At 43.7% G+C, this 25,350-nt stretch overlaps 1 protein-coding gene across 1 annotated transcript in view; it reads left to right on the top strand.

Moving 5' to 3' along the window:
- Nucleotides 1–25,350, top strand: part of ANXA7 (annexin A7) — a 1,208,209-nt gene that overhangs the window by 247,527 nt on the left and 935,332 nt on the right. The window contains exon 4 of the mRNA XM_044056080.1: nucleotides 14,819–14,902. Coding sequence (XP_043912015.1) covers nucleotides 14,819–14,902 — 84 coding nt within the window. The remainder of the gene's footprint in view (nucleotides 1–14,818; nucleotides 14,903–25,350) is intronic.

The following is a 25,350-nucleotide window of genomic DNA, read 5'->3' on the forward strand; positions in this document are numbered from 1 at the left end:
TTCCCCCAAACCTACTTCCAGGAACAAAAAGAAAAAGTTAAGCAAACAGTCATTACCACCTCATCAGGCTAGTAGTTTGCCTCAGCCGCAGGTGAATGTCTCTGCTGTATTCATTTGCTGTACCTCAGACCACTCCTATGTTACCCCAGATCCTACCTGCAGCCATTGTGGAATGGGGGCTTGCCACATCCTCTGCAGCTGTTGGAGTCCCCTCAGAGGACAGGGAGAGCCACTGTTGTTGGTCTTGGGAGAGGGAACACTGAAGGTTTCCCAGTTGTCAGAATGCTGTCCATCCTTGGTGAAACGGTTGTTGCTATTAGTAACACAGCTGGCCCCATTTTTCCTGTAAAAAAAAATAAATAAATAAACAGAAAACCAAGCATGTACGTTTTACTTCTCAGATCCTTTTGGATAGGAGTGACTTACTGGGTCTGGCTCAGGGTTTAATTCAGGCTATTGCCCCTTCTTGTAAAGTAGATTCTGGTAAAAGAAGAGATCTTTAAATCTGAAGAGATTCCAGATACTGAATCTGAATATGAAGATGTAGAGATGGATGATAGGGTATTTTTCCTCTGATTTCTGGCTCAGACAAAGGAGAGCTCAGTGTCTGATTCTTCATATTTGGATTTCTCTTTGTGAAACTATTGCTAGAGCTTTTAGTGGGAGAACACTGAGGTTTCTCAGTCCCTCTGAAAATAGTTGTTAAGGAATTTCCAGAACCCATACCCATTTCTCCTGCTCAGTCAACTTTAGGGGATGTGTGTGTTACTGACTGCAATTTTCTTGATGTCATCCAGCTGCTTCTGAAAAGAGAGGTAGGATGTATAAAGTTCCTCGGCCTTTTACATTATATACATTATTCCTAAACCCTGACCCAGAAGCTTTGATATCACTGCTGTTAGGCACTTATATCATTGCAGTTCTACTGTTTTTTGATAAGGATGGGGAAATTGGTGATGGATATGGGAAGTGTATACTTCTGCAGCTTTGATTTTCAAAATTTTGAATTGCCAGGCTGATACGTTCCAACAAACTAAAAATATGATAAATATTATGTGCAGTTTCCTCTCATCAGAAAAGTCTGCTTTAAATAACTTATTTTCTTTTGTGTGCATGACCCTTTTGATACTTAATCCAGGTCTGTGGCTAGTGGTACTGCTGTAAGGAGGTTTGCATGGCTGCATTCCCAGAACCTCCCAGATAAAAATGAGATTTTAAATTCCCCTTCTGATAGAGATGGAGTGTTTAGCCCCTGTACTGCAGAGGTGATGTGATGAGAGCAGCAAGCTGCTCCAGGGAAGATTTTTCAGCCCTCCTTTTCTAAATTTATTTAACATTTGCTTACCAGGAAAGTCTGACTGGGATGGAGCCCATTTTCATCAGTGGCCTGGGGAGAAACATTCCAGTTGCAAATCACTTTATGGAAACCACGCAAATGCAGGGTGGACATGCAGAATCCGCAAAGAAGGCAGCCCACCAAAGAACCTCTTGCTGTGAGGCAGCAGCACTAACCGCTGCACCACCCAAGGGATTTTCCATCTCCTCATCCAATTTTAGCAAAAACAGATTAAGCAGTCTCAACAAATCCAGATAAACAGATGTCTAGTAAGAAATGGCAAGGTGGTTCCAAAGATAAATATCAAACTTCCCAAATTCAAGTATAGTGTAGTGGGTTTGAATGACTATTCAAGACATCTTGTGACACTGCCTTCTCCCACCCTGGCCCCTTTTTTCTTCCAGATCTGAATCTTTCTGTTAAGCGAACAGATTGTTGTAGACAAATGGGTTTTGAAAATCATTCATAAAGGTTACAGATGACAGTGGGAGGAAGTTACCCCTTTCCATGGGGGGGGGGGGGGTCACCCTTCCCACACATCATATTCTCTTGTTTCCATTTGTTGTTCTTCACATCTCTATTCATCCAGACTTCAGATGTTTATTAAGGTTGTGTGTACGGGTCACATTTGACTATTCATTGCACCAAGAATATTCACTGTGTTTAGCTCCAGTTTCAGCTCATTGTAGGCTACAGGGTATCCACTTTCTTTTCTCATATTTAGAAGAATTGCATATCTTTGCAGAGTCTATCTTTGCAGAGTCTTTTTTCAAAGTGCCAGGAATCCATCTCTTGGTGAGAGATCTCTTACACAAGCTGGGATTTCAAGAGAATATTCAAGTCTTTCTTGACTCTCTCTCTCACAAGATTGTGTTGCTGGAATGTCAACTAGACACCTCAGCTCAAAGAGGTTTTCTTGCACAGAAAAAAAATAGATATTTAGATCTATTTCTAAGTTTTTCCACTAATACTTTGGTCACTGCGAGGGAATACCCCAGGATTTTGGGTCTCTTGGCAAGATTCCACATGAGAAAGATAACGTGGTATCGGAAGTATCTTTGATCCCAACACCCTTTGTTTTCAAATCTCGGTGCTGAGGTTGGTCAGAAAAGAGATCTTTTGGTGGAGACTAAAGATAGCCTTGAGTCCAGGTCTCCCCTTCTCCCTCCCTGGTCCAAAGCAGTTACCACAGACTCTTCAGACTTTGCTTGGGGAGCAGTTTCAGGAGAGATAAAAGTTCAGGAGGTATGGGACACAAAGGACAGTTGCAAGCACATATATCAAGGAGATGCTTGCCGTGGTCAAGGCACTCCACTTTCTGAACCGTCTTTGGTCTCTGGGACCTCTTCAAGTGGTTTTAGATAATACCACAGTCATGTGGTACATCAAGCAAGGAGGAACTAGGTTGTACCTAGCCACGATAGCATGGGATGTAGCACAGTCTCACTCTACAGGCATCCTACAATTCATCAAAGCAAAATTGTGTGGCAGATGAGCTGAACAGGACCAGGGCAGACCCTTATGAGTGAAAACTAGATCAGAGTCTTCCACAATTTGATCCATCAGTGGGGGAGTTCCTCAAGTAGACTTTTTTTTGTCTCTGTGAACAATCAACTGACAAGATTCTGTTCCAGGACTTTATGCTAGAAGGCCTGGAAGAAGGATGCATTTTTTTATTTTTCTTTGGACAGGAATGTTCCTGTATGCTTTTCCACTAATATCCAGGGTACTTCTGAAGATTCAGAAGAAATTCCCCTAGATCATTGTGGTGACTCCCTTTTGGAAATGGCCAGGGTCAGTTACCACAAGCTTCCTCACAGACTGGATATACTTGTAAAAGAACAGGGGTGCTTGATGCACTCCAAATCATCTTCAGCTGACTGCTTGGATGATTGGTTCTTAATTCCTTTTAAGCACCTGTTCACTGAGGACATGCAGCAGGCACTAATGGAGGCAAGAAAGCCTGCTACTAGAAAATCGTACATTAGCAAATGGAAAATTTCTAGTTGGTGCCAACAACATAACTTGCACCCATTCAAGGCTGTCTTGTTTTACAATATTTGTCCAAGTTACCATCCTGTGGCCTTTCTTATTCCTCTATCAAGGTTTATTTATGGAGCATTTCAACCTGGATCCTCCTCTTTCAATGCAGTCAGTTATCAAAATGTTCTTGAAAGGGGTTTTGTATTAAGTGGCCTCCAAGTAAACCAGTGGACCCTCCTTGGGAGGTTAATTTTGTGTTCGTGAAGCCAACACTTGCTCCATTTGAAACTACTAATCTGGCTGCCTTTACTTCATGAAGTGGAACATTTTTATCAATTGCTTTGACCTCTGCAAGAAGGAAATTGGGGTGGATTCATAAGAGCTTGCAACTCTATCTAATTTTCTGTAGGGAGAGAGGGTTTCGTTGAGAACTAATCTTTTTTTTGCCTAAAGTGGTATCCAAGTTTACTTCATGTCAGATTATCCCTCTCCCCATTTTTTTACTGAATCTAAAAATAATGTAAAAACGATATTCCATACCTTTAATGTCCACAGACAGCTCTGGTACTATCTTGACAGAACCAAATAATTCAGATCTTTGGATCGGTTGTTTATTTCTTGTGAAGGTAAGAATGGACTACCTGTGTCAAAATGGACCATTTCCAAATGGTTGTCTGTTACCTTTTCTTATACTCATCATAACAAATCTATTCCAGGCAGGGTGAAGACCCACTTTACCAGTGCCTTGGTGTCATCTGTAGCTTTTTGGAAAGGGTTGGAGTGTAGTTTAGAAGTCCTCTAGAAGCTGCTACTTTGTTCTCTGTACATACTTCTGCAAGGCATTATAAGCTTGATTCCTTCTCCAAGTCCTGATCAAACTTTGCTAAGACCATTCTCCAGGGGTTCCTGGACTGCTGTTCTTCCACCTCTGAAATGTAGTTAGCTTTGGTATTCTATCCGTATAGCTAAGGCTATTGCAGCAATGATCAATATGATGAACATAATACAGTTGTGTAAATTGAACCTGCCGTAACAGTAGATGTTCGAATGATTGCTGCTGCATTAGCCGCTCCCTCCCTGCACCCCCCCTTGTTGTTTTTTTTTGTGTGTGTATTTGTTATGCCAGGGTGTGGACACTTATTTTATTTTTTTGTTCCTAGCATACTCTTTTCAGGGCACAGCCTCTCTCTTTGCTAGAAGGAAAGCTTTAAAGGGCTACACTCCCAAACTTGTATTTTAGTCATCTCCATTGTAGCTGCTTGACGGTTTGCACATGTGGAAGGTGCTCTGAAGCTTTGTAAGCTGGGCAGCTGTTATATCCTTGCCAGGATATAACCCATAACAGCTATGGCTACTGCAGCAGTGGTCAACATGATGAACATGGTACAGTTGTGCAAGTAAATTTACCATAACTGTAGATGTTCGAGTGATCACTGCTGCAGCAGCAGCCATCCCCTCACTCCATCCCCTTGATGCTTGATGGTCCTTTTATGCTAGGGTGTAGACATTTTATTATTTTGTTCCTAGCTTTGTCCTTTCCGGGCTCGGTCTCCCACTCTGTTGGCAGGAAAGCTGTGAAGGGTTTTGCCCCCAGTCTTGTATTTTAGTCCGTTCAGCTTGAGCTGCCCGACAGTTTGGGCAAGTGGAAGGTGCATTAAAGCTTTGGAAACTACCTGGCTGTTGTATCTTTGGCAGGATATAACCCATATAGCTAAGGCTATTGCAGCAGACCGTTTTGAACATCTGTTATGGTTAAGTTCAACTGACACAACTGTACTTTCTTGGGCTGTTTTTGAGTGGATGAGTTAAACAAGCTAATTCTACCTTGATGTTCGTGTTTCACTGTTGCAGTCATTACTCTTGAGTTATCCTGCTGGCAGGCTACCTGTGGTCTGCCTGAATTCCAAAGTCCTGGTCCTGCGTCGGTTGCTGTCGCCTCTTCCCTGACGTCTGTGCGCCAGGGGTATAAAAGATGCAGCCGACGCCATTTTCTTCAGTCTTTCTTGCTGCGCGGTGCCCGAAGCAAAAGCAGTTCGCAAGTGCCGGTCGGCCGACTCCTGAGATTTTCAAATCCGAATTTCAGAACCGAAGTCTTCATTAAAGCTAAGTACCCCATTGGGGAAACTTTTTTCTTGCTCCAGACCGATGTCAGAAAAAGTTAACAATTGTATTTCTTGTGGGAAGGAAATACCTCATAAGGATTTTCACTCTTACTGTATTCCTTGCCTATTCCTTGCCTAGGCCCTGACCACGATGTTGCTAGCTGTCGGTTTTGTGCTAGATTTAACCAACGCACTATTAAGTGTCTGTTCGATTTTGCATTTCATTACTTTACTGAAGGTTTAATTATATAATGCCGTCGGAACAGCTGATGACCTAAAACGCAAGGAAAAGGATAGGCATCCGAGGTCCAAAACAGACTATGAGGCTTCCGTTAGGCCAGTTGCCTGTTCACCAGTTCTCAATGAGGTGCTTTCGCAGCCCCTGGCGCCCGCTACCTCAGAGCCACAGGCCGCTTCCGACTCCTACATGGAGCCGACTGGGCGTCTGGATCCCCGGAATTCATTCCCTCAGATGGGTCCGGAGCCGCTGAGCAGGCATCAGCTTCTGAGGGTGTCTTCAGACCTACACAGTTGTATGTTAAACCATCTTCAGCTTCAAATACTAAAGCAGCTCTAAAGACAAAGAAACCAAGTACAGCATTCTCCTACTCAGACTTCTATGCCTAAAAAAACAGATGCTTAAAATGGCTGAAGACCTAAGTACTTTGATCAGGGGTTCCCATCCCCCTCCTGATAAGAGGCCTAGGCAAGCGACAGAATATGATTCTTCTGATGAGGTTTCTATTTCCTCCGATTCCTCTTCTGAACAAAGTTATTCTATTCCTCCCTATGAGGATTCTGATGCTGAAGAATCCATTCCTTCAGCCTCTTCTCCTGAGGATTATTCTTGTGGGGAAACCCTGCATACTATGAGGGAGCATTTCCACTGGGACAGCCAAGATTACTCAGAATCTAAGAAAAGGCTCAGACTTTCTGCTACTTCCTCAGCACAGACCCCTTGCTATTCCACCTATTCTAGACATTGTAGATGTATTTTCAGAGTCCGGCCTGTCCCTTGACTCTTTACCCCCTGCACCTGCTAAGCCAGACAGATACTACAGAGTCCCAGATTCTCATAAATTCCTGTATACAAATTCCGCTGCTGACCCAGAATCTATATCTCAGGGTTCCAAAAGGGTCAAAGCTTCCTCTGCAAAAAACCCCGAGCCCTCTGATAGGGATTCTAGGGCACTGGACAGATTATGGGAAAAAAGTTTACACTTCTGCTACCTTGGCTGTAAGGGCTTTAAATTGTCAGTTTCATATGCTTAAATATCAGCAATATTTAATGTCACTGCTTAAACAGAAAATGTTGACAAATTCTGAATGTTCAGAGAACAAGGAAATGCAGGATTTATTGTATGCAGCTGAACAAGTGGGAAAGCATACTTTGCAATGTGGTTATGATTCACTGGAGGCTTCTTGCAGGGCCGCTGTTACAGGTTCTGTTATTAGAAGGCATGCTTGGTTAAAGGAACAGAATCTGCCTGATCAGGTTAAAGCAAAATTATTAGATGCTCCATTACAGCATGATACTTTGGTGTTGAAGCAGAAGAGGTGTTGAAGAAAATGGAGGATAAAGCAAAATCCACGCAGACCGTTAAGGATTTCTTACAGGTACAGCCACCTAGATTTAGTAGGAACTGGCCTTCAAAAAATTGGTCCTTTCCAGTGTCAGGCCACAAAGAGGCAGATACAGATGTCCCAGAGGCAGATTTCAGCCCCAAGGCTCATACAGGCCTAAACAATGGGGTGCTCCTACTTCCAAAAGCGGAGAAGACCAAGCACAACCTTACAGGAAACTGTCCCAATGACTTTCCTCTGCCAGATCTAAGCACTTTTCTTTTGGCAGCCCCCTTAGGCGGAAAACTAGCACTTTTTTCACCAAATTGGCAAATGATTACCCAAGACAAATGGGTCTTGAACATAGTGTCCCAAGGCTACAGGTTCCATTTTCACACCCTACCAAGGGCAAAAGTTATGCCAGACCCTGCCACACAATCAATGGGCAGAGGCATAAAAGCAAATTCAACAAGTACCACAACAAGAGCAGGGGCAAGGATTTTACTCCAGACTTTTCTTAGTGCCCAGAAAGGACAAAACCTGGAGACCAATACTGGACCTGTCTAAACTAAACACGTTTCTGGAGTTTCCAAAATTCAAGATGTTGACTCTACAGCAGCTACTGCCCATGCTGGGCAAGAAGGCTTGGCTCGTAACTTTGGACCTAAAAGAAGCATACCTGCATGTCCCAATCAGACAATCTTGCAGAAGATACCTCAGATTCATAGCTGGCTCAATGCACTACCAATTCTCTGCACTTCCCTTTGGCTTATCTACTGCGCCCAGGGTCTTCACAAAATGCCTGGCACCAGTAATTGCATTTTGCAGACAAAGAGGAATACAAATATATCCCTACTTGGATGACTGCCTTATTCAAGCAGAGAACAGACATTCTTCTAAAGAATCCGGCGTTTGTAAAAAAGATTACTAATTTGCCTAGGGTACACGGTAAACGAAAATAAATCAAAACTAGTACCCTCTCAAGAGATGATATTCCTGGGTGCAAGCTTAAATACAACTGCCCAGATGGCTTGTCTCACGCAACGGCAAAGGCAACTGACTTCTTACTTCAAAAAGTTGGCAACAAAGACCCAGTTATCTGCAAGGAAAATCCTGTAGGCCTTGGGCTTCATGGCATCCTGCCTTCTAACTCCATATGCCAGACTGCATATGAGAAAACTACAATGGTATCTAAAAAGTGTTTGGACTCAGCATTGCCACAGCCTGGAGACAGTAATTACCCTCATTCCCTGCCTGCAACAGGAGTTTTGACGGTGGACACAGGCCTGCCACCTCAACAAGGTTCTGCCATTCACTTTACCCACAGCCAGACACACTGACAATGGATGCATCAGATTATGCCTGGGGGGCCCATATGGCAGGAAAATGTATTCAGGGCACATGGCCTGCAAGCCACATGCATCTTCACATCAATCAAAAAATTCTAGCTGTTGCCCTGACAGCTTTCAAGGATCTACTTCATCCAGGACAGCTACTGATAAAGACGGACAATACTACAGTCATGTGGTACATAAACAAGCAGGGAGGTACACATTCCTACCCCCCTTTGCAGACAAACAATGACCTTCTGGGACACCGCATTGACTTATCAAGTTCACTTGCAAGCACAATTCTTGCCAGGAAAAACAAATGCACTGGCAGACGAACTAAGCAGAAACCTCATGGATCCCCACTAGTGGAAACTGGATCCACAAGTCTTCAGCATGATAACAAGGAAATGGGGATGCCCAGACCTAGATCTATTTGCCTCCCCACAAATCCTTGTGCAAAATCTCTAATTGGCAGTTGTATCACAAACAAGCATGGAGAGTGGACGCCCTATCCTTCAGCTGGAAAAATCTAACAGTATATGCCTTTCCTCCACTGCCTGTCCTTCCCAGGGTACTCCTAAAGGTCAGACAAGAGAAACCAAAAATGATACCGATTGCACCAGACTGGCCACGCCAGCACTGGTACCCAATCCTAAAGAGCTTGTCTCAAGGTCCAGCATGGATATTGCCTCAAACTTCTCACTTGCTGACCCAACAAAACAGTCCGATCCTGTACAGCCAACTCAGGACCTTAAATCTGCAGCATGGCAGATAATGTAGCCATTCAGAACACTCTTCTTTCAAAAGCTGTTATGGATGTTATCTTGGAGGCCAGGAGGCCCAGTACTAGAAAGTCTTGGAGGCCAGGAGGCCCAGTACTAGAAAATCTTATGCAGAAAAATGGAAGAGATTCTGTGCTTGGAACAAGGCATTGATACGCATGTACCAAATATCCCTCAGATTTTACAATACCTAACGGAAATGCTGGACAAAGGCCTTTCCTTTTCATAAATTAAGATTCATGCCTCTGCCATTTCAGCCCATTACAATATGGAACCACCTATCTTTTCTCAGCCTTTTAATAAGGCAGTACCTCGGAGGGGCAAAAAACATCAGGCCTCCAAGGAGAGCACCAATTCCGGCATGGGACCTCCAATTATGTCTTGGAAAAACTCACACTGCCTCCTTTTGAGCCAGCCTCAACAGCTGATATAAAATTTTTATCCTGGAAAACAGCTCTGCTTCTAGCAATAGCATCTGCAAGACGTTGCAAGCACTCATGGCTGTGGAACCTTTTATCATTTTTCATCCAGACAGGGTTTCTCTGAGGACAAACCCAACATTTATGCCTAAGGTGGTGTCCAGTGTGGCCCTCAACCAAACCATTCACTTGCCTACCTTTTATCCAAACCCACAGAACAAGGGTGAGAAAATTCTGCATTCTTTGGACATACACAGGCAACTACGCTTCTACTTGGACAGAACTAAAGCTTTCAGAAAGACTGAGCAACTTTCAGTGTCATATGCTGCAGGATCACAAGGAAAGGCCATCTCAAAACGGACTATTTCTGAATGGATAGGCCATTGCACCCGTTTCTGCTATTCTCAGCATGGCAAATCAGTGCCTAAGGGTATTAGGCCTCATTCTACCAGAGCAGCAGCCACTTCAGCAGCCTTCCTCAGAGGAGTACCAACCAAAGACATATTAGAGGCTGCAACTTGGAGTTCAGTGCACACTTTTACAAAGCACTACCACTTACCTCTTTACTCTAAATCTAGAGCAGGCTTTGCCACTGCAGTTCTGCAGGGCCTCATAGCCTCTCCTAATCCTATTTAGTCCGGCCTCCCATCCTCTGCTTTGGGATTCAACCCAAGAGTAATGACTGCAACAGTGAAACACAATGAACATGGTACAGTTGTGTACCTACCATAAATGTAGATGTTAGAGTGTATTCACTGTTGCAGTCCAGGTTACCCTCCCACCATCCCCCTTTCTTTTCCTGGGGTTTATCTGTACTTCTCTATTGTATACAGCCTATGTGGTGTATTTGCTTGTAGATGAAGGAAATGTTTCCTTACTGCATGTATGTGTATTGGCATAATATATTTAGCCTACCCTTTTGGGGGCACCTGACATCTGGGGCAAGAAAACTGAAGAAAATGGTGTCTGCTGCATCTTTTATACCCCTGGCGCACTGACGTCAGGGAAGAGGCGACAGCAACCGACGCTGGACCAGGACTTTGGAATTCAGGCCGACTGCCGGTAGCCTGCCAGCAGGATAACCCAAGAGTATTGACTGCAACAGTGAATACACTGTAACATCTACATTTATGGTAGGTACACAACTATACTTTTTTCTTTCTGGGGAAAAATATAAGGGAGAAGGGAACCCTTCATATGCTTCATGGAGCATCACTAGCTGATATCCTACCTACAAGTTTGCACAAATTTGGGAAGCCTCCAAGGTAAAGGGGGATTGGTTTATGACTGATCAAAGGGCTGACCAAACCTTAATCGAATGGACTGCTCACTGCATTTATTTGCCACTGGTCTGATAACCACACATTGGAAAATCATGTTGAAGGTCACTCTGTCAAGTGTGTGGTTGCCTGCTTTACCTTTTTAATGTGTTGACTGCTGCCATTTTAAACTGAGCTGTGACCACTTGTCAGTGCTCATTTTTACCCAACTTTATTTCAGCTGCAGTTTCATAAGAGGATTGATGTCCTTCAAGGATGCATCTGCAGTCCTTACAAATAGGTCCGTAATCATTCCTTAAAATGTGGCTATGATGCACTGGAGGCTTCCTTTAGATCAGCCATGACTGGCGCAGTGATCAGAAGACATGCATGGTTAAAAGAACAGTCCTTACCAGACCATGTTAAATCAAAGCTCCTAGATGCTCCCATGGATAAGCTCAATTTGTTTGGCTCCCCTGCACAGCAGGTGCTGAAGAAGGTGGAAGAGAAAGCAAAATCTGTCCAGACAGTCAAGGATTTCTTGCAGGTCCAGCCTCAAAGGTTTAGCAGGATCTGGCCTTCCAAGAATTGGTCCTTTCCAGACACCTCCAGAGCTCCGAGAGGCAGGAATAGACGCTCAAGAGGCAGGGGTCAATCCAGAGGTGCCTACAGGGGACGTCAGTGGCAGGCTAACAACCAGTGAGGTACAGCCACAGATCCAGCCACCACCACCACTTCCACAGGACAATCACAGTGACTTGGCTCTGGCACCGCCTACCAGGGAACAACTAGAGGCACCCTTAGGCGGGAAGCTAGCCTTATTTTCAGTAAACTGGCATTACATCACAGGAGACAAATGGATTTTACAGACAATAGACCAAGGTTACAGGTTTCACTTCCATACTCTACCAAGGAAGAGAGGAATGCCAAACCTACCTCCAAATCAGAACACAGAAGCTCTAGAACTAATAACTCACTTACTAAGGATGAGAGCTGTAGAAAGGGTACCATCTATGGAACAAGGGCAAGGATTTTACTCCAGACTTTTCCTGGTACCAAGAAAAGAAAAACAATGGAGGCCTATTCTCGACCTGTCCGCTTTAAACACATACCTCATTGTTCCAAAATTCAAAATGCTGACCCTACAGCAGCTTCTTCCCATGCTGGGCAAGGAGTCTTGGCTGGTAACTCTAGATCTCAAGGAGACATACCTGCACGTCCCCATACGACCAAATTGCAGAAGATACCTCAGATTTCTTGCAGGATCAGAGCATTATCAATTCTCAGCATTGCCCTTTGGCTTATCTACTGCGCCCAGAGTATTCATGAAATGCCTGGCATCAGTAATTGCTCATTGCAGGCTTCAGGGAATTCAAATTTACCCTTACCTGGACGACTGCCTGTTACAAGCAGACAACAAAAACAAATTAACAAAAGATTTGCAAAGGGTCATTCATCTACTACAAGCCCTGGGATACACGGTCAATATAAAAAAGTCAAGGCTGATACCATCCCAAAGGATAACCTTCTTGGGTGCAGATCTGGACACATCAAAACAAATGGCATTCCTGACAGTAGAAAAACAGGAGCAACTCCCTTTCTACTTCATGGCATTAACAAAGCAGAACCAGCTAACAGCAAGAAAAGTCCTGCAAGCTCTCGGTTACATGGCATCCTGCATAATATTGATTCCACATGCCAGACTACATATGAGAAAGTTACAGTGGTACCTAAGGAATTTATGGTCTCAGCACAAGCACAGCCTAGAAACCCAAATTCCAATAATTCCATGCCTGAAGCAAGAATTCCAATGGTGGGCTCAGGCCTGTCAAACAAGGGACTGCCCTTCCACAGCACTCAACCAAGCCAGACCATCACAACAGACGCTTCAGACCTCGGTTGGGGGGCACACATGCTGGACAAGTGCATACAAGGCTTATGGACTTAAGACCAGCTGCACCTACACATAAATCAAAAGGAAATGCTGGCAGTAAAACTGGCAATTCAGGCATTCAGACCATTTCTTCCACAGGGTCAACTGCTGATAAGGACGGACAACACCACAGTTATGTGGTACATCAACAAACGGAGGCACACATTCATACCCTCTATGCTGGATGGCAATGGACCTCTGGAATGTGGCACTGAGCTTCAACATTCAGTTACAAGCAATTTTTGTGCCAGGAAAAGAAAATATACTAGCAGACATGCTAAGCAGAACTGCCATGGATGCCCACGAATGGATGCTGCATCCAGACATCTTCAAAACCATTACAAGGAAATGGGGACTACCAGAAATAGACTTATTTGCATCCCCACACAATTACCAACTAAAAAAATTCTGCACAAGGACGTACCACCCACTTGCTTGGAAAGTGGACTCCCTATCTTACAGTTGGAAAAACCTGACATCATATGCATTCCCACCTCTTCCTTTGATGCACAAGGTGCTATTGAAGATCAAAGAAGACCGTCCAAGGATCATTCTGATAGCTCCAGACTGGCCAAGGCAACATTGGTACCCATTACTGAGGAGTACGTCTCGGGAACAAATATGGCCTCTGCCCCTAGTTCCCTTGCTGTTAACACAGAACAACTTCAAAACCCTGCATCCAAACCTGAAAACACTGCAGCTGGCTGCCTGGAACATTGCATAAGACCAAATAACCCAGATTTATCTCAAAGGGTTAAAGACATTATCTTGGAGGCTCGCAGACCCTCAACAAGAAAAAATTATTCAGCAAAATGGAAAAGATATCTCATTTGGAGTACAGCAAAAGGAGAGAATGTGTCACTGGTAAACATAGCTAACATCCTGGAATACTTGGCAGAGCTCTTCCACAACGGCCTGTCCTATTCTTCCGTTAAGATTCATGCATCAGCCATTTCAGCAGAATACAACTTGGATCCACTGTTCTTTTAACCATGCATGTCTTCTGATCACTGTGCCAGTCATGGCTGATCTAAAGGAAGCCTCCAGTGCATCATAGCCGCATTTTAAGGAATGATTACTGACCTATTTGTAAGGACTGCAGATGCATGCCTATCGGACATCTACATTTATGGTAGGTACAAAACTCTACTTTTTTGCCATCTCAAAACTACTCCTTTTGAGCTCTTATTGTGACTTTAGCCTTCTCTTGGCTTCAGACTTCCAGTGTAGTTCAATTTTACACAGGTTAGGATTCTTCTAGCACATCCTCATTGAAGGAGGCCTTGAGTCAGTTGTGTGTACTCGTCTCCACTGCTTCTGAAGAAGACCAACACTGGTTGGTTATTACCCTGTTTCTGTGCCATTTAGTTTTTGTAGCCTCCTGCATCTGATTTTCACTTGCACTTGCTTAGTGAATGGGAATCAAAATAGGGACTTCAGAGTCTGAGTGCCTGCCTGGCCTAGCATACGATGTAATCTAACAGGGGGTGATAGGCATGCCACTGAGCGAGGACGTAGTGGTAATTTAGTATACTAGGGACAGTAGAAGAGGAAATCCTGCTCAACTGTCCAATGCAGGGAACCTCGCAGAGAAGCTGATGTGTGGGTACTTCCAACTGCACCTGTAGGAAAGTGACTGCTGCCAACTTACATTTTTAGTTTAGATGTTGTACACCTATTATGAAGACACTACATTTGAATTTGGTGGTTGGGTATGCATTTCTGAAGCCATGTTTGTTCCTCTGTGACTCAGAAAAAATGTAATTATTACTATGTTTATCAGACAGACTGTTCTGACTGTTGCAGCTGTTGACTCCATCTCATACTTAACAGCTGTTCAGAGAATATGGCTGATGCAATCTATAAAGAGTATTTCTGATGACAGAATATTTGGCAATGTAACAGTAAAGTTGTTTGTTCTGAATGGGTAAGTGCTTAAATTTTGATTTCATGCATTTAGTTGTCCATAAGTAAAAGATTTGTCTTCTAAAAATGGTGTTGGGTTTGCTTTTTAGGTACTGTGCTGCTGATTGACTTGGATGTATAGGCTTTGACCCTTGTCATTTTTAGGTCTTTGCTAGTCTAAATGCATTTTATTTTAATTTTCTAGCTCCTGGTGGACCATCTGGTTATGGTGGCTATTCCCAGCCTGCAGCACAAACCTATGGCGGAACAGGGCCAGTTCCACAGCCAGGTATGGCTTGTCATGTGTGGTTCTTGTACAGTTAAAGTATCTTTTCATTTTAATGAAAACCAAGCTGCTTGGTCTGATTTAACTTGAACATTTAAGTGAAAGCTCTAGAGACAGTGATGGTGGCAACAGTAGTAGTAGTAGTTGTACCAGTATTTCTAATAAGTGAAGAAAGAGAGAACAGGTAGTGTTCCTTCAATAAGCTGTGACATGAAATTCATGACCATAGAAATTTGTGTAGTCAAGTTTTGCACAATAATGAATGCATGTTTCAAGATGTACAAAATGCTTTGTTGATTTACTTTGCTGCCTATACAGCTTCCAAGGATGTTAAATGTTCACAGGTTTATAGGTGATTACTAGTCTAATGGTACAATAGCCTTTACAAGCCTAGACAATAATTCCCAGGATGTGGCAGTATTGTACCTTAATTCCCCAGGTATGGGATAGGGTAGTGGGTCTTTGGATGTTGGAGCCCCCGAGTCATTTTACAGACTACATCTGTCCATAAATGCCATGTAGTGTACCCTGGAGTGAATTTAATGGTTCCTCATCCATTTATCCAAATTATTTTTGGAGAGAGTGAGGAACATGCCTTGTTTTACGAAGATGGGAAATTTATTCCATAGAAGAGGTAGCCTTTATGATGTGAATCTGTCTCTCTCCAGCTATTTCTGTTAATCACAAATACGGTTCAGTTCCATGGAACGCATAACCCTTGTATAATTTTTCTTTAGAATATTTAACATTTACATCCGGAATGGATCAAAGAATGCTTTGTAGGTCAGGCATAAGTCGCATCTCAATGATACGAGACTGAGTAAAGGTATAGGGCCTTTAGTCAATCTGCATTAAGACCTGTGTCTTAACGCTTTGTAGTGGTGAAGGTAGGATGCTAATCAAGGCTAGATTCATACCCGGCTGGGACACATTTGGAAGCTTCATTATGTCTGTCTTCATATTGTCCATTGAGGTACAACTTGGGTCGTTTATGCCTGCATGGACTTTGACTGTTATACTGGTATTTGTAGTTTAAAGAACTAAGTGGATATGTGATCTGGCAGATCCTGGCTACACACAGACAGCTCACTCTGATCTTCACCTTGTTTAGGATGTTGAGGAGGACATCAGTAGGTCTTAAACTCCCTAATAACTAGAATGTTTCGCTGTATGGTGCCTTGCCTTATAGGCGTGGAAGCTGGGCTACTATGATATTCAGAGTTGTGTTGTGTGAGGTGCTGTCTTTGAGTGTATGTGAGACTACGGAGAGCTGCATGTAATCCACCCAAACCTCCTAAAAGTGAGTACCTCTGCATATGTAGGCCTATGCATTTGTTCCTTAGTGTTGGTAGTGAGTGTTTTGGGTGTAACGCTGACAAACCTGGCTTACATTTTGTGTGTGTGTATGTGAGAGCTTTGCCTTCAGGGACATTCTGTATGTACATCTCTCACACACTTTTTTGTTTTGTCTGTTCTAAAATTAAATGGTTGTCAGTGAACATGAGGCAGTTACTACATTGCCTCAGGATGTCCATATCCACCAGGCCAGAAACAGTTGACAGGGAAACGCCTATCCATTATACTAGATCCTTAGTAGATGGGAAGGAGTAGGGGGAGAGTCACTTATTTAATTTATTTAACATTTGTTTACTGGGAAAATCTGACTTGGAACAAGCCAATTTTCAGTGTAGGCCCAGGAAGAAAGCAGCTATGAACAATGGGAGACTATGGGAAGCTTTTCCTATAGCGGATTTTAAACTGGAGAGGTATGCTTGCATACAACGCATTAGTAACCACGTTTGCATAATGCTTAAACACAAAGCTTTTGTACCAGCAGGATGAAATGCTTTTTTTATACAGTTAAGCCCTCAGGCCAATCAGTTGAACACATAGTAAGCCTTCCACCAGCAGTTCCCAACTCGGATGGGTTGAATCAGCCCTCTGCTCCCACCAGAGTGTAGAATAAAACCCTCTTAATGTAAAATGAACTGGGTTTGAGCTCAAGTGTAGTAACAAATGCTTTACAACAAAAGGTAGAAATCCTGCAGTATCAGGAATCCTTGGAAATAAGTTCAAATTTCTACAAACACACTAAAACTTAGAAATATTTTGGCAAATTCAGAACAGCTTTTTCAGTATCACTGGAGGACAGGAAATATCAGAATACTGTTAAAACAACCCAAGAGCGGTACAGTAACAAATGGATGGTGTTTAAGTGCAGGCTGAAAAACAGTGATAAATTCAACCAAGTGAAAAAATACAGCTCAGAACCATTAAATAACACTGAGATAGAGCAAGTGCAAAATATAGGCCCACAGATGGTTTTAGATGCAAACCAAGGTCTTCTAGTCACAGTCCAAGCCAGACACGGGGAAACTCTGAATAAATGAGTACAGTCTCTCAAAACTCTAAGGCTATTGAAGCACCTGTGACTGGAGCTGGGGGAAGGAGTGTGAACAGAGGACAGGTATGTATATAAAGGTGTGTACTCTTATTTAAAACATAAATATTCTATTGCATAGCATTAAGAGTTCATTTTGTGATGAGTTGGTCTCTGTTATTTGTAGTGTCTTGCAGCATCTTCTCACTGCAGCATTTGGAATGTTCTTTATTACATCACCTGAGCAATGTTCTTTGGGATAGGAAGCTAGGTCAATGTCTAAAGCTAAATGTTGAGCATAATGGTAGATTAAACGGCTAGGACTTCATCACTTTTTCACTGGATAGGTGGTTTTCTTCTTTGCTTTCATTAATAATGTAACACCCTGCAGTATAGGTATCACTGCCAGTAGGATTACTTTTTTTTTTTTTAAAAAAACCTAAGTGCACAGTGCAGAACATCAGTTGCACAGACAGTTGTCTGAAGTCTTTCATGGTCTGGTCATCCTCCTACGACTACACCTGAAAACATTAGCTCTGTCTGCCTGGCACTAATATAAACCGCTTCAGGTTCTCCCCTTTACCCATAATAACTACAGCAGATCTTGTTTGCTGTTTATTGGGTTTGCATCTGATGTCAAGTGGGCCTAGGGTTCATTTGCAGTTTGAATTGTAAGTGCGGTTGTTGCCGTGTGTTTAATGATTAACATACTATATATTTTGATGGTTTATTATTTTCATCTTTGGTGAAAAGATTCTGTTCTTTTTTTCTAAAAGTTTGGTATTTTAGCAGTTCTGTGTTGGGGTACAGTTTGCCCACATTTTGGAGTTTTCTGCTGCTTCCACAAGTGTTACTTTGTCTCCTTTTTCAAAGTTTCTTGCTGCTAAAGGTTTGTAGTTATTGTGGTAGAGTGCTTAGTTCACTGTTACTGCCATTACTGTTCTCAAATGTCAGTGAGTGTCCTCTTTTTTAGAATTTCTTGCTTTTGAGGTTGAATTTGCTAAATATGGAGAAAGCTTTTGGATTAAGAAATGCAGGATGTTCTTTGCGTTTCACTGTTGCAGTCATCACACTTGGATTATCTGCGTGCAGGTAGCCTTCAGTTGGCCTGAATACCAGAGACTTCAGTATTTCTGCGTCGGTTGCTGTCGCTTCAGGACTGACGTCAGGTTGTCAGGGGGGTATAAAAGCAGGCAGCCGTTGCCATTACATCAGTCTTTCTTGCCGAGGAGCTCTAAGCAGAAGCAGTTCGCACAAGTGCTGGTCGGCCACTACCTGAGTTTTTTCGTTTCCGAATTGAATCATTCTGAAGTCTTCTAAAGCCAAGTACCCCGTTGGGGATCCTTTTTTTCTTGCTCTAACAGATGTCAGAAAAAGTTAACTATTGTCTCACCTGTGGAAAGCAAATACTACACCGAGATTTCCATTCTTACTGCGTCACCTGTTTAGGCCCAGACCACGACGTACCTCACTGTTGGTTTTATGCTTTGTTCAACGCCCGAACTATTCATCATTGGGCCCTTATTGTTGCTAAATACTTTCGCTCTCAATTTCTGTATTCTGAAATGGCTTCAGTAAGCCATCTGACAAACAATCTTCCAAAAAAAGTAAGGATAGAGCGACCGCACAGGTCCAAAATTGCCGACAATGCTTCTGTTAAGCTAGTCACCAGTTTGCCGGTACTCAGTGAGGCACTTTCGCAGCCCCTGATGCCGGTTTTGATAGATTCGCAGGCCACTACAGAGATCTGTTCAGAGTCCGGTATGCCGCGAGACTACAATGGAACCTGCAGATGTCTGTACCTTGGATGGGTCCGGAGCCACTGTGTAGGCACTGGCTTTCGAGGAAGATGTTTGTGTTTCACTGTTGCGGTCATCACATTTGGGTTGGCCCTCAGTCGACCTCAATACCAGAGTCTTGGGATTTTTGCATCGGATGCTGTCGCTTCTTCCATGACGTCAGGTTGTCTGGTATAAAACATGCAGCCGACGCCATTACATCAGCATTTCTTGCCGTGCAGTGTCCGAAGCAGTTTGCAAGTGCCGGTCAGACGCTCCTGAAATTTTCATTTTTCGAGTTTCAGACCTGAAGTCTTCTAAAAGATAAGTACCCCGTTGGGGGTCCTTTTTTTCTTGCTCTAACTGATGTTAGAAAAAGTTAACAATTGTCTTGCCTGTGGAAAGCAAATACCTCCGAGATTTTCATTTTTACTGCGTCATAGGTTTAGGCCCAGACCACGACATTCCTCACTGTCTGTTTTGTGCTTTAACGCCCGAGCTATTCATCTTCGGGCTATCTTTGTTGCTAAATTCTTTCGCTGTTCTCCGTATTCTGAAATGACTTCGATAAGCCATCCGGCTACTGATCCGCCAAAAAAAATAAGGATAAAGTCAGACTGTATAGGCTGGTATTCAGTGAGGCGCATTCGTAGCCTCCGATACCCACTTCTACAGATTCGCAGGCCTCTGAGACCCATTCGGAGTCTGGTATGCTGTGAGAGACTTCTTCGAACTATGGAACCTGCGGATGTCTCTACCTTGGATGGGTCCAAAGCCACTGCGCAGGCACCGGCTTCTGTGGGTGTATTCAAGTCTTCCGATTTTTATATTCAACAGACTACTTCATTTCAAACCAAAAATTCCGAATTTCTCAGGCCCAGAGTTCGCACTATGCCTAGGAAACCAACGACCAAAGCGCATTCTCAGGGCCACATGCCTCAAACAAATGCTTAGAATGGCTAAAGATCTTATTACTTTAATTAAGGGAAGCCAGCCTTCCCCCTCAAAAAGACAAAGAACTGATTTTCCGTCTGATTCTTCAGAACGAGTCCGTTGCATCTGATCCTTCTGATTACCAGGACATACCCTTATCTACCTATGAGGATTCTGATGCAGAGGATTCCATTCCCTCTGCTTCCTCACCAGAAGTTTTTTTTTTCCTTTGAAACCCTGCATACCCTTGGAGAACATTTCTGCTGGGAGTGCCAGGACTACTCACAGTCCAAAAAGAGACTCTGGGAATTTTTAAACTTGCCTCAGCACAGGCCTCTAGCTATACCTCCTGTTCTGGAAATTGTAGATTGTCTTCTTGGAATCCAGCCTTTACCCCTGATACTTTGCCCCCTGCTCCCAGGAAATCTAATAGGTACTACAGAGTACTGACTCCCACAAATTTCTCTCTCAAAAATCCTATTGAGGATCCAGAGACCATTTCCCAGGGACCAAAAGGCATGAAGGCTACAACAGTCAAAAACCCTACCCCTTCAGACAGGGGCCCTAGGGCTTTAGACAGATGGGATAAGAAGGTATACACCTCTGCTACTGTTGCCATCGGGGCTTTAAATTGCCAGTTTCATATGTTAAGTGTCCGCAACATATTATGGAACTAATTAAACAGAAAATTATGTTGATTCCTGATTGTGTAGAACATGAGGATTTACAAGAGTTCATGCATTCTGCTAATCAAGTTGGAAATGTACTTTGCAATGTGGTTTTGATGCCTTAGAAGCATCTTGCAAGGCTGCTGTCACTGGGTCTGTTTTCAGAAGGCATGCTTGGCTTAAGGAACAAACTTTGCCAGACCATGTCAAAGCAAAATTACTAGATGCACCATTAAACCAAGAACGTCTTTTTGGCAATAAAGCAGAAGTCCTCAAAAGGATGGAGGAAAAAGCCCAATCTATACAAACTGTTAAAGATTTCCTACAGGTACAGCCACCTAGATTCAGTAGGCACTGGCCTTCAAAAACTGGTCTTTTCCAGTCCCTCCCAGACCTTCTTAGTCCAAACCCAGAGGCAACAGACCACCAAGACTACAGTCTCAAGGTATGCACAGATCTAAGCAATGGAGTGCTCCCACCTCTAAAACTGGGAGTAGTAAGCCACCATCTATGGTAAAAATCTCACAATGACTTAACTCTTCCAAGCCTTGCTCAAGTACTTTCACCTTTAGGAGGAAATCTTGCCCTGCATGCAAAAAAATGGGAGTACAGTACCCATGACAGATGGGTCTTAAACATGGTTTCCCAGGGATACAGATTCCACTTCCACTCACTCCCAACCCCAAACAGATGGCCAGACCTCCCCCCAAACCAGTGGGCAGAGGCCCAAAAGCAAGTACTTTCTCTTCTCAATGTCAAGGCTATTCATCCTGTCCCAGCAGAGCAAAGGAGACTAGGTTTTTATTCCAGACTACTTCTGGTACCCAGAAAAGAAATCTCTTGGCGCCCTATCCTGGATCTCTCTGTTCTCAACACCTTTCCGGTGGTTCCAAAATGCTTGCTCTCCAACAGCTGCTTCCTATGCTAACCAAGGACTCCTGGCTATCCACCCTAGACCCAAAAGAATCTTATCTGCACATCCCTGTAAGGGAATTGTGCAGGAAATATCTACGTTTCAGAGCAGGCTCTATGCACGATCAGTTCTCTGCACTTCCCTTTGCCTTATCTACTGTGCCCAGGATATTCACAAAATGCCTAGCTCCAGCCATTGCATATTGCAGACGGAGAAGAATTCAAATTTACCCATACTTTGGCAATTGCTTCATTCAGGCAGACAGTCAGGAATTGCTACTACAGCACCTGACATTTGTAAACAGACTTCTAACTTCACTGGGGTACACCATCAATGAAAATAAATCACATTTGGTACTCTGCCAACAGATTGTATTCCTGGGAGCAAGCTTGAACGCAACTTCCCAGATGGCATTCCTCACTCCAGGAAAAACAAATTTATTTGACAGACTACTTCAATCTACTGGCCACCCCAAAACCCAGCTATCTGCAAGAAAAATACTGCAAGCCCTAGGGTTCATGGCCTCTTGCATTCTACTAATTTCATATGCAAGACTGCATATGAGGAAACTTCAGTGTTACTTTAAAAAGTCTCTGGTGACAACAGTCTCAGGACCTGGAAACAATGATTCCTATCATACCCTGTCTAAGGACAGAGTTCCTTTGGTGGGCAGAGGCCTGCTACCATAACAAGAGACTCCCTTTCACACACACCCCTGCCACACAAACCCTAACAGACACATCAGACTATGCATGGGGGGCTCACATGACAGGACTGTGCATTTAAGGCAAATGGAGCTCAAAGCATAGTCTTCCAGGACAACTATTGGTAGACAGACAACACCACAGTTATGTGGTACATAAACAAGCAGGGGGGATCCCATTCTTACCCACTGCGAATTAGCCATAGCTCTGTGGAACACCTCCTTGATCAACCAAGTGCACCTGAAAGCTCAATTCCTGCCAAGAAAACTAAATTCACTGGCAGACGACTTGAGCAGAAATCTAATGGACCCACACGAGTGGAAACTGGAACCCAACATATCAAGCTTTTGAGGCACAGGTGGGGGGCACCAGAGGTGGACCTCTTTGCTTCCCCTCAGAACTATCAATTGAGCAAGTATTGCTCTAGAACTCCCCACAGCCAAGCATGGAAAGTGGATGCCCTGTCCTTTACATGGGCAAACCTCTCAATCTATGCCTTTCTCCCTCTGCCCCTCCTCATGAAGGTTCTACTAAAGATCAAACAGGACAAGCCAGGGACAGTCCTGATTGCACCAGACTGGCCACGCCAGCACTGGTACCTTCTTTTGCGCAATCTGACAATAGTGCCACCATGGCACCTGCCTCAAACCCCTTCCCTGCTGTCCCAGCAGGAAGGCCAGATTTTTCTTGATCAGCTACAGACCCTGAACCTAGCAGCCTGGCTCATCCCCTGAACTCATCACCAGCAACCCTCTTTAAATAGGTGCTGGATGTCATCCTTGAGGCAAGGAGGCCTAGTACTAGAAAATCCTATTTGGAAAAGTGGAAAAGATACTGTTCTTGAAGCCAGTCTCAGGGAATGGGCACAACTGTGCCCAGCTTACCTCGTATACTAGATTACGTAAGAGAAATGCTCCACAAAGGCCTATCCTTCTCTTCAATTAAGACTAATGCGTCTGCTATCTCAGCTCATTATAATGCTGAGCCCACCCCTCTTCTCTCATCCTCTGGTCCAACAGTTCCTGAGAGGAGCCAAAAATTTAAGACACCCCCCCCCCCCACAGGAGAGCTCCCACCCCAGCCTGGGACCTTAACTTTGTATTGGAAAAGCTCACGCTTCATCCCTTTGAACCTGCTGCTAAAGCAGAGTTAAAATTCCTCTCTTGGAAAACAGCTTTACTTTTAGCCATCACTTCAGCAAGAAGTGCGTATGAATTGCAGGCCCTTATGGCCGTGGAACCCTCTTCCATGCGGACAGGGTTTCCCTCAGGACTTGACGCATTATTTATGCCGAAGGTGCTATCTAGTTAGGCTTTAAACCAATCCATTAATTTGCCAACTTTTTTCCCTAATCCACAGAATACAGGGGAAAGGATCCTGCACTCCCTGGATGTACACAGGCAGCTTAGGTTCTATCTGGACAGGACTAAGACTTTCAGGAAAACTGACCAGCTACTAGTCAGCTTTGCTGCAGGGGCAGAGGGCAAAGCCATTTCAAAGCAAACCATTTCTAAATGGATAGCACACTGCATTAATTTCTGCTACGAACACCATGAGAAACCTACCCCACAGGGGATCACAACACGTTCCACTAAGGCTACATCTACCTCTACAGCCTTTCTCATGGGAGTCCCTACCAGGAACATCCTGGAAGCTGCAAACTGGAGCTCTGCATTACCACTTGCCTATCTTTTCTAAATCCAGAGCTGGATTTGCCACAGCAGTCTTACAGGGCCTGCTTGCCAGCCCTAATGCTTCTTGACTGCCTCCACCCATCCTCAGCTTTAGGAATCAACACAAATGTGATGACTGCAACAGTGCAACACTAAGAACATAGTACAGTTGTGTACACTTACCATAAATGTAGATGTTAGTGTATTCACTGTTGCAGTCCTGGTTACCCTCCCTTCAGCCACTTGACTTCTCTTTACTTCTACGTATCCTTTTTGTTTGGCATACCTTATATTATTGGTATTTGCTTTTTGCTGGGGGTGTCCCACACCATGTAATTGCTTCCGGTTTAGGGGGCTGCTGACATCTGGGGCAAGAAAAACCGATGTGATGGCGTCGGCTGCATGTTTTATACCCCTGATGACCTGACTTAGTGTAAAAAGCGACAGCATCTGACACCGAAATCCCAAGACTCTGGTATTCAGGCCGACTGAGGGCTACCTGCAGGCAGATAACCCAAATGTGATGACTGCAACAGTGAATACACTCTAACATCTACATTTATGGTAAGTGTACACAACTGTACTTTCTTCGCATTACCGGTATTCGACACAGCCCACTTCTTTCGTGTCTTCAGTTCTGTCTAAAACTACAGAGTTTCTAAGGCCAAGAGTATGAGCTACGCCTAAAAAAAATGACCCAAACTCAACCACCTGTTTCCTTGCCACAACATCAAATGCTTAAAATGGCAGAAGACATGATTATGCTGATTAGGGGAAGCCAACCTTCCCCTGCTAAGAGAAAGAGACCTGTCCCCAGCAGCTTTAACTGGCCAAGAGTCCGGCTCTGAATTTCCTGAATATGAAGACATGCCTTTATCTGCTTATGGAGGATTCAGATGCAGAGAACTCCATTCCCTGTGCTTCCCCTACAGAGGATTTTTCTTTTGGTGAAACCCTACATACTTTAAAAGCATTTCTACTGCAAATGCCAGGATTATCCTCAGTCCAAAAAGAGACTCGAAGAATTTTTAGATTTGCCACAACATAGACCTTTAGCTATCCCTCCTGTTCTGGATGTTGTGGATGATGTCTTTATGGAATCCAGTCTAACTCCTGATACTTTACCCCCTGCTCCAAGGAAACCAGACCGGTACTAGTCCCTGACTCTCTCAAATTTCTTTTCAAAAAATTCTACTGCTGACCCAGAGGTAATTTCCCAGGGGCCTAAAGGTATAAAAGCAACTACAGCTAAGAATCCCACCCCTTCGGACAGGGATGCCTGAGCTTTAGACAGATGGGGTAAAAAAGTATACACCTCTGCAACTCTCGCCATTAGGGCATTGAATTGTTAGTTTCACATGCTGAAATACCAGCAACATACTATGGAACTTATTAAGCAAAA

Source organism: Protopterus annectens, chromosome 14.part0 (assembly GCF_019279795.1).
Source record: "Protopterus annectens isolate FY-2018-M chromosome 14.part0, PAN1.0, whole genome shotgun sequence".
NCBI lineage: Eukaryota > Metazoa > Chordata > Ceratodontiformes > Protopteridae > Protopterus > Protopterus annectens.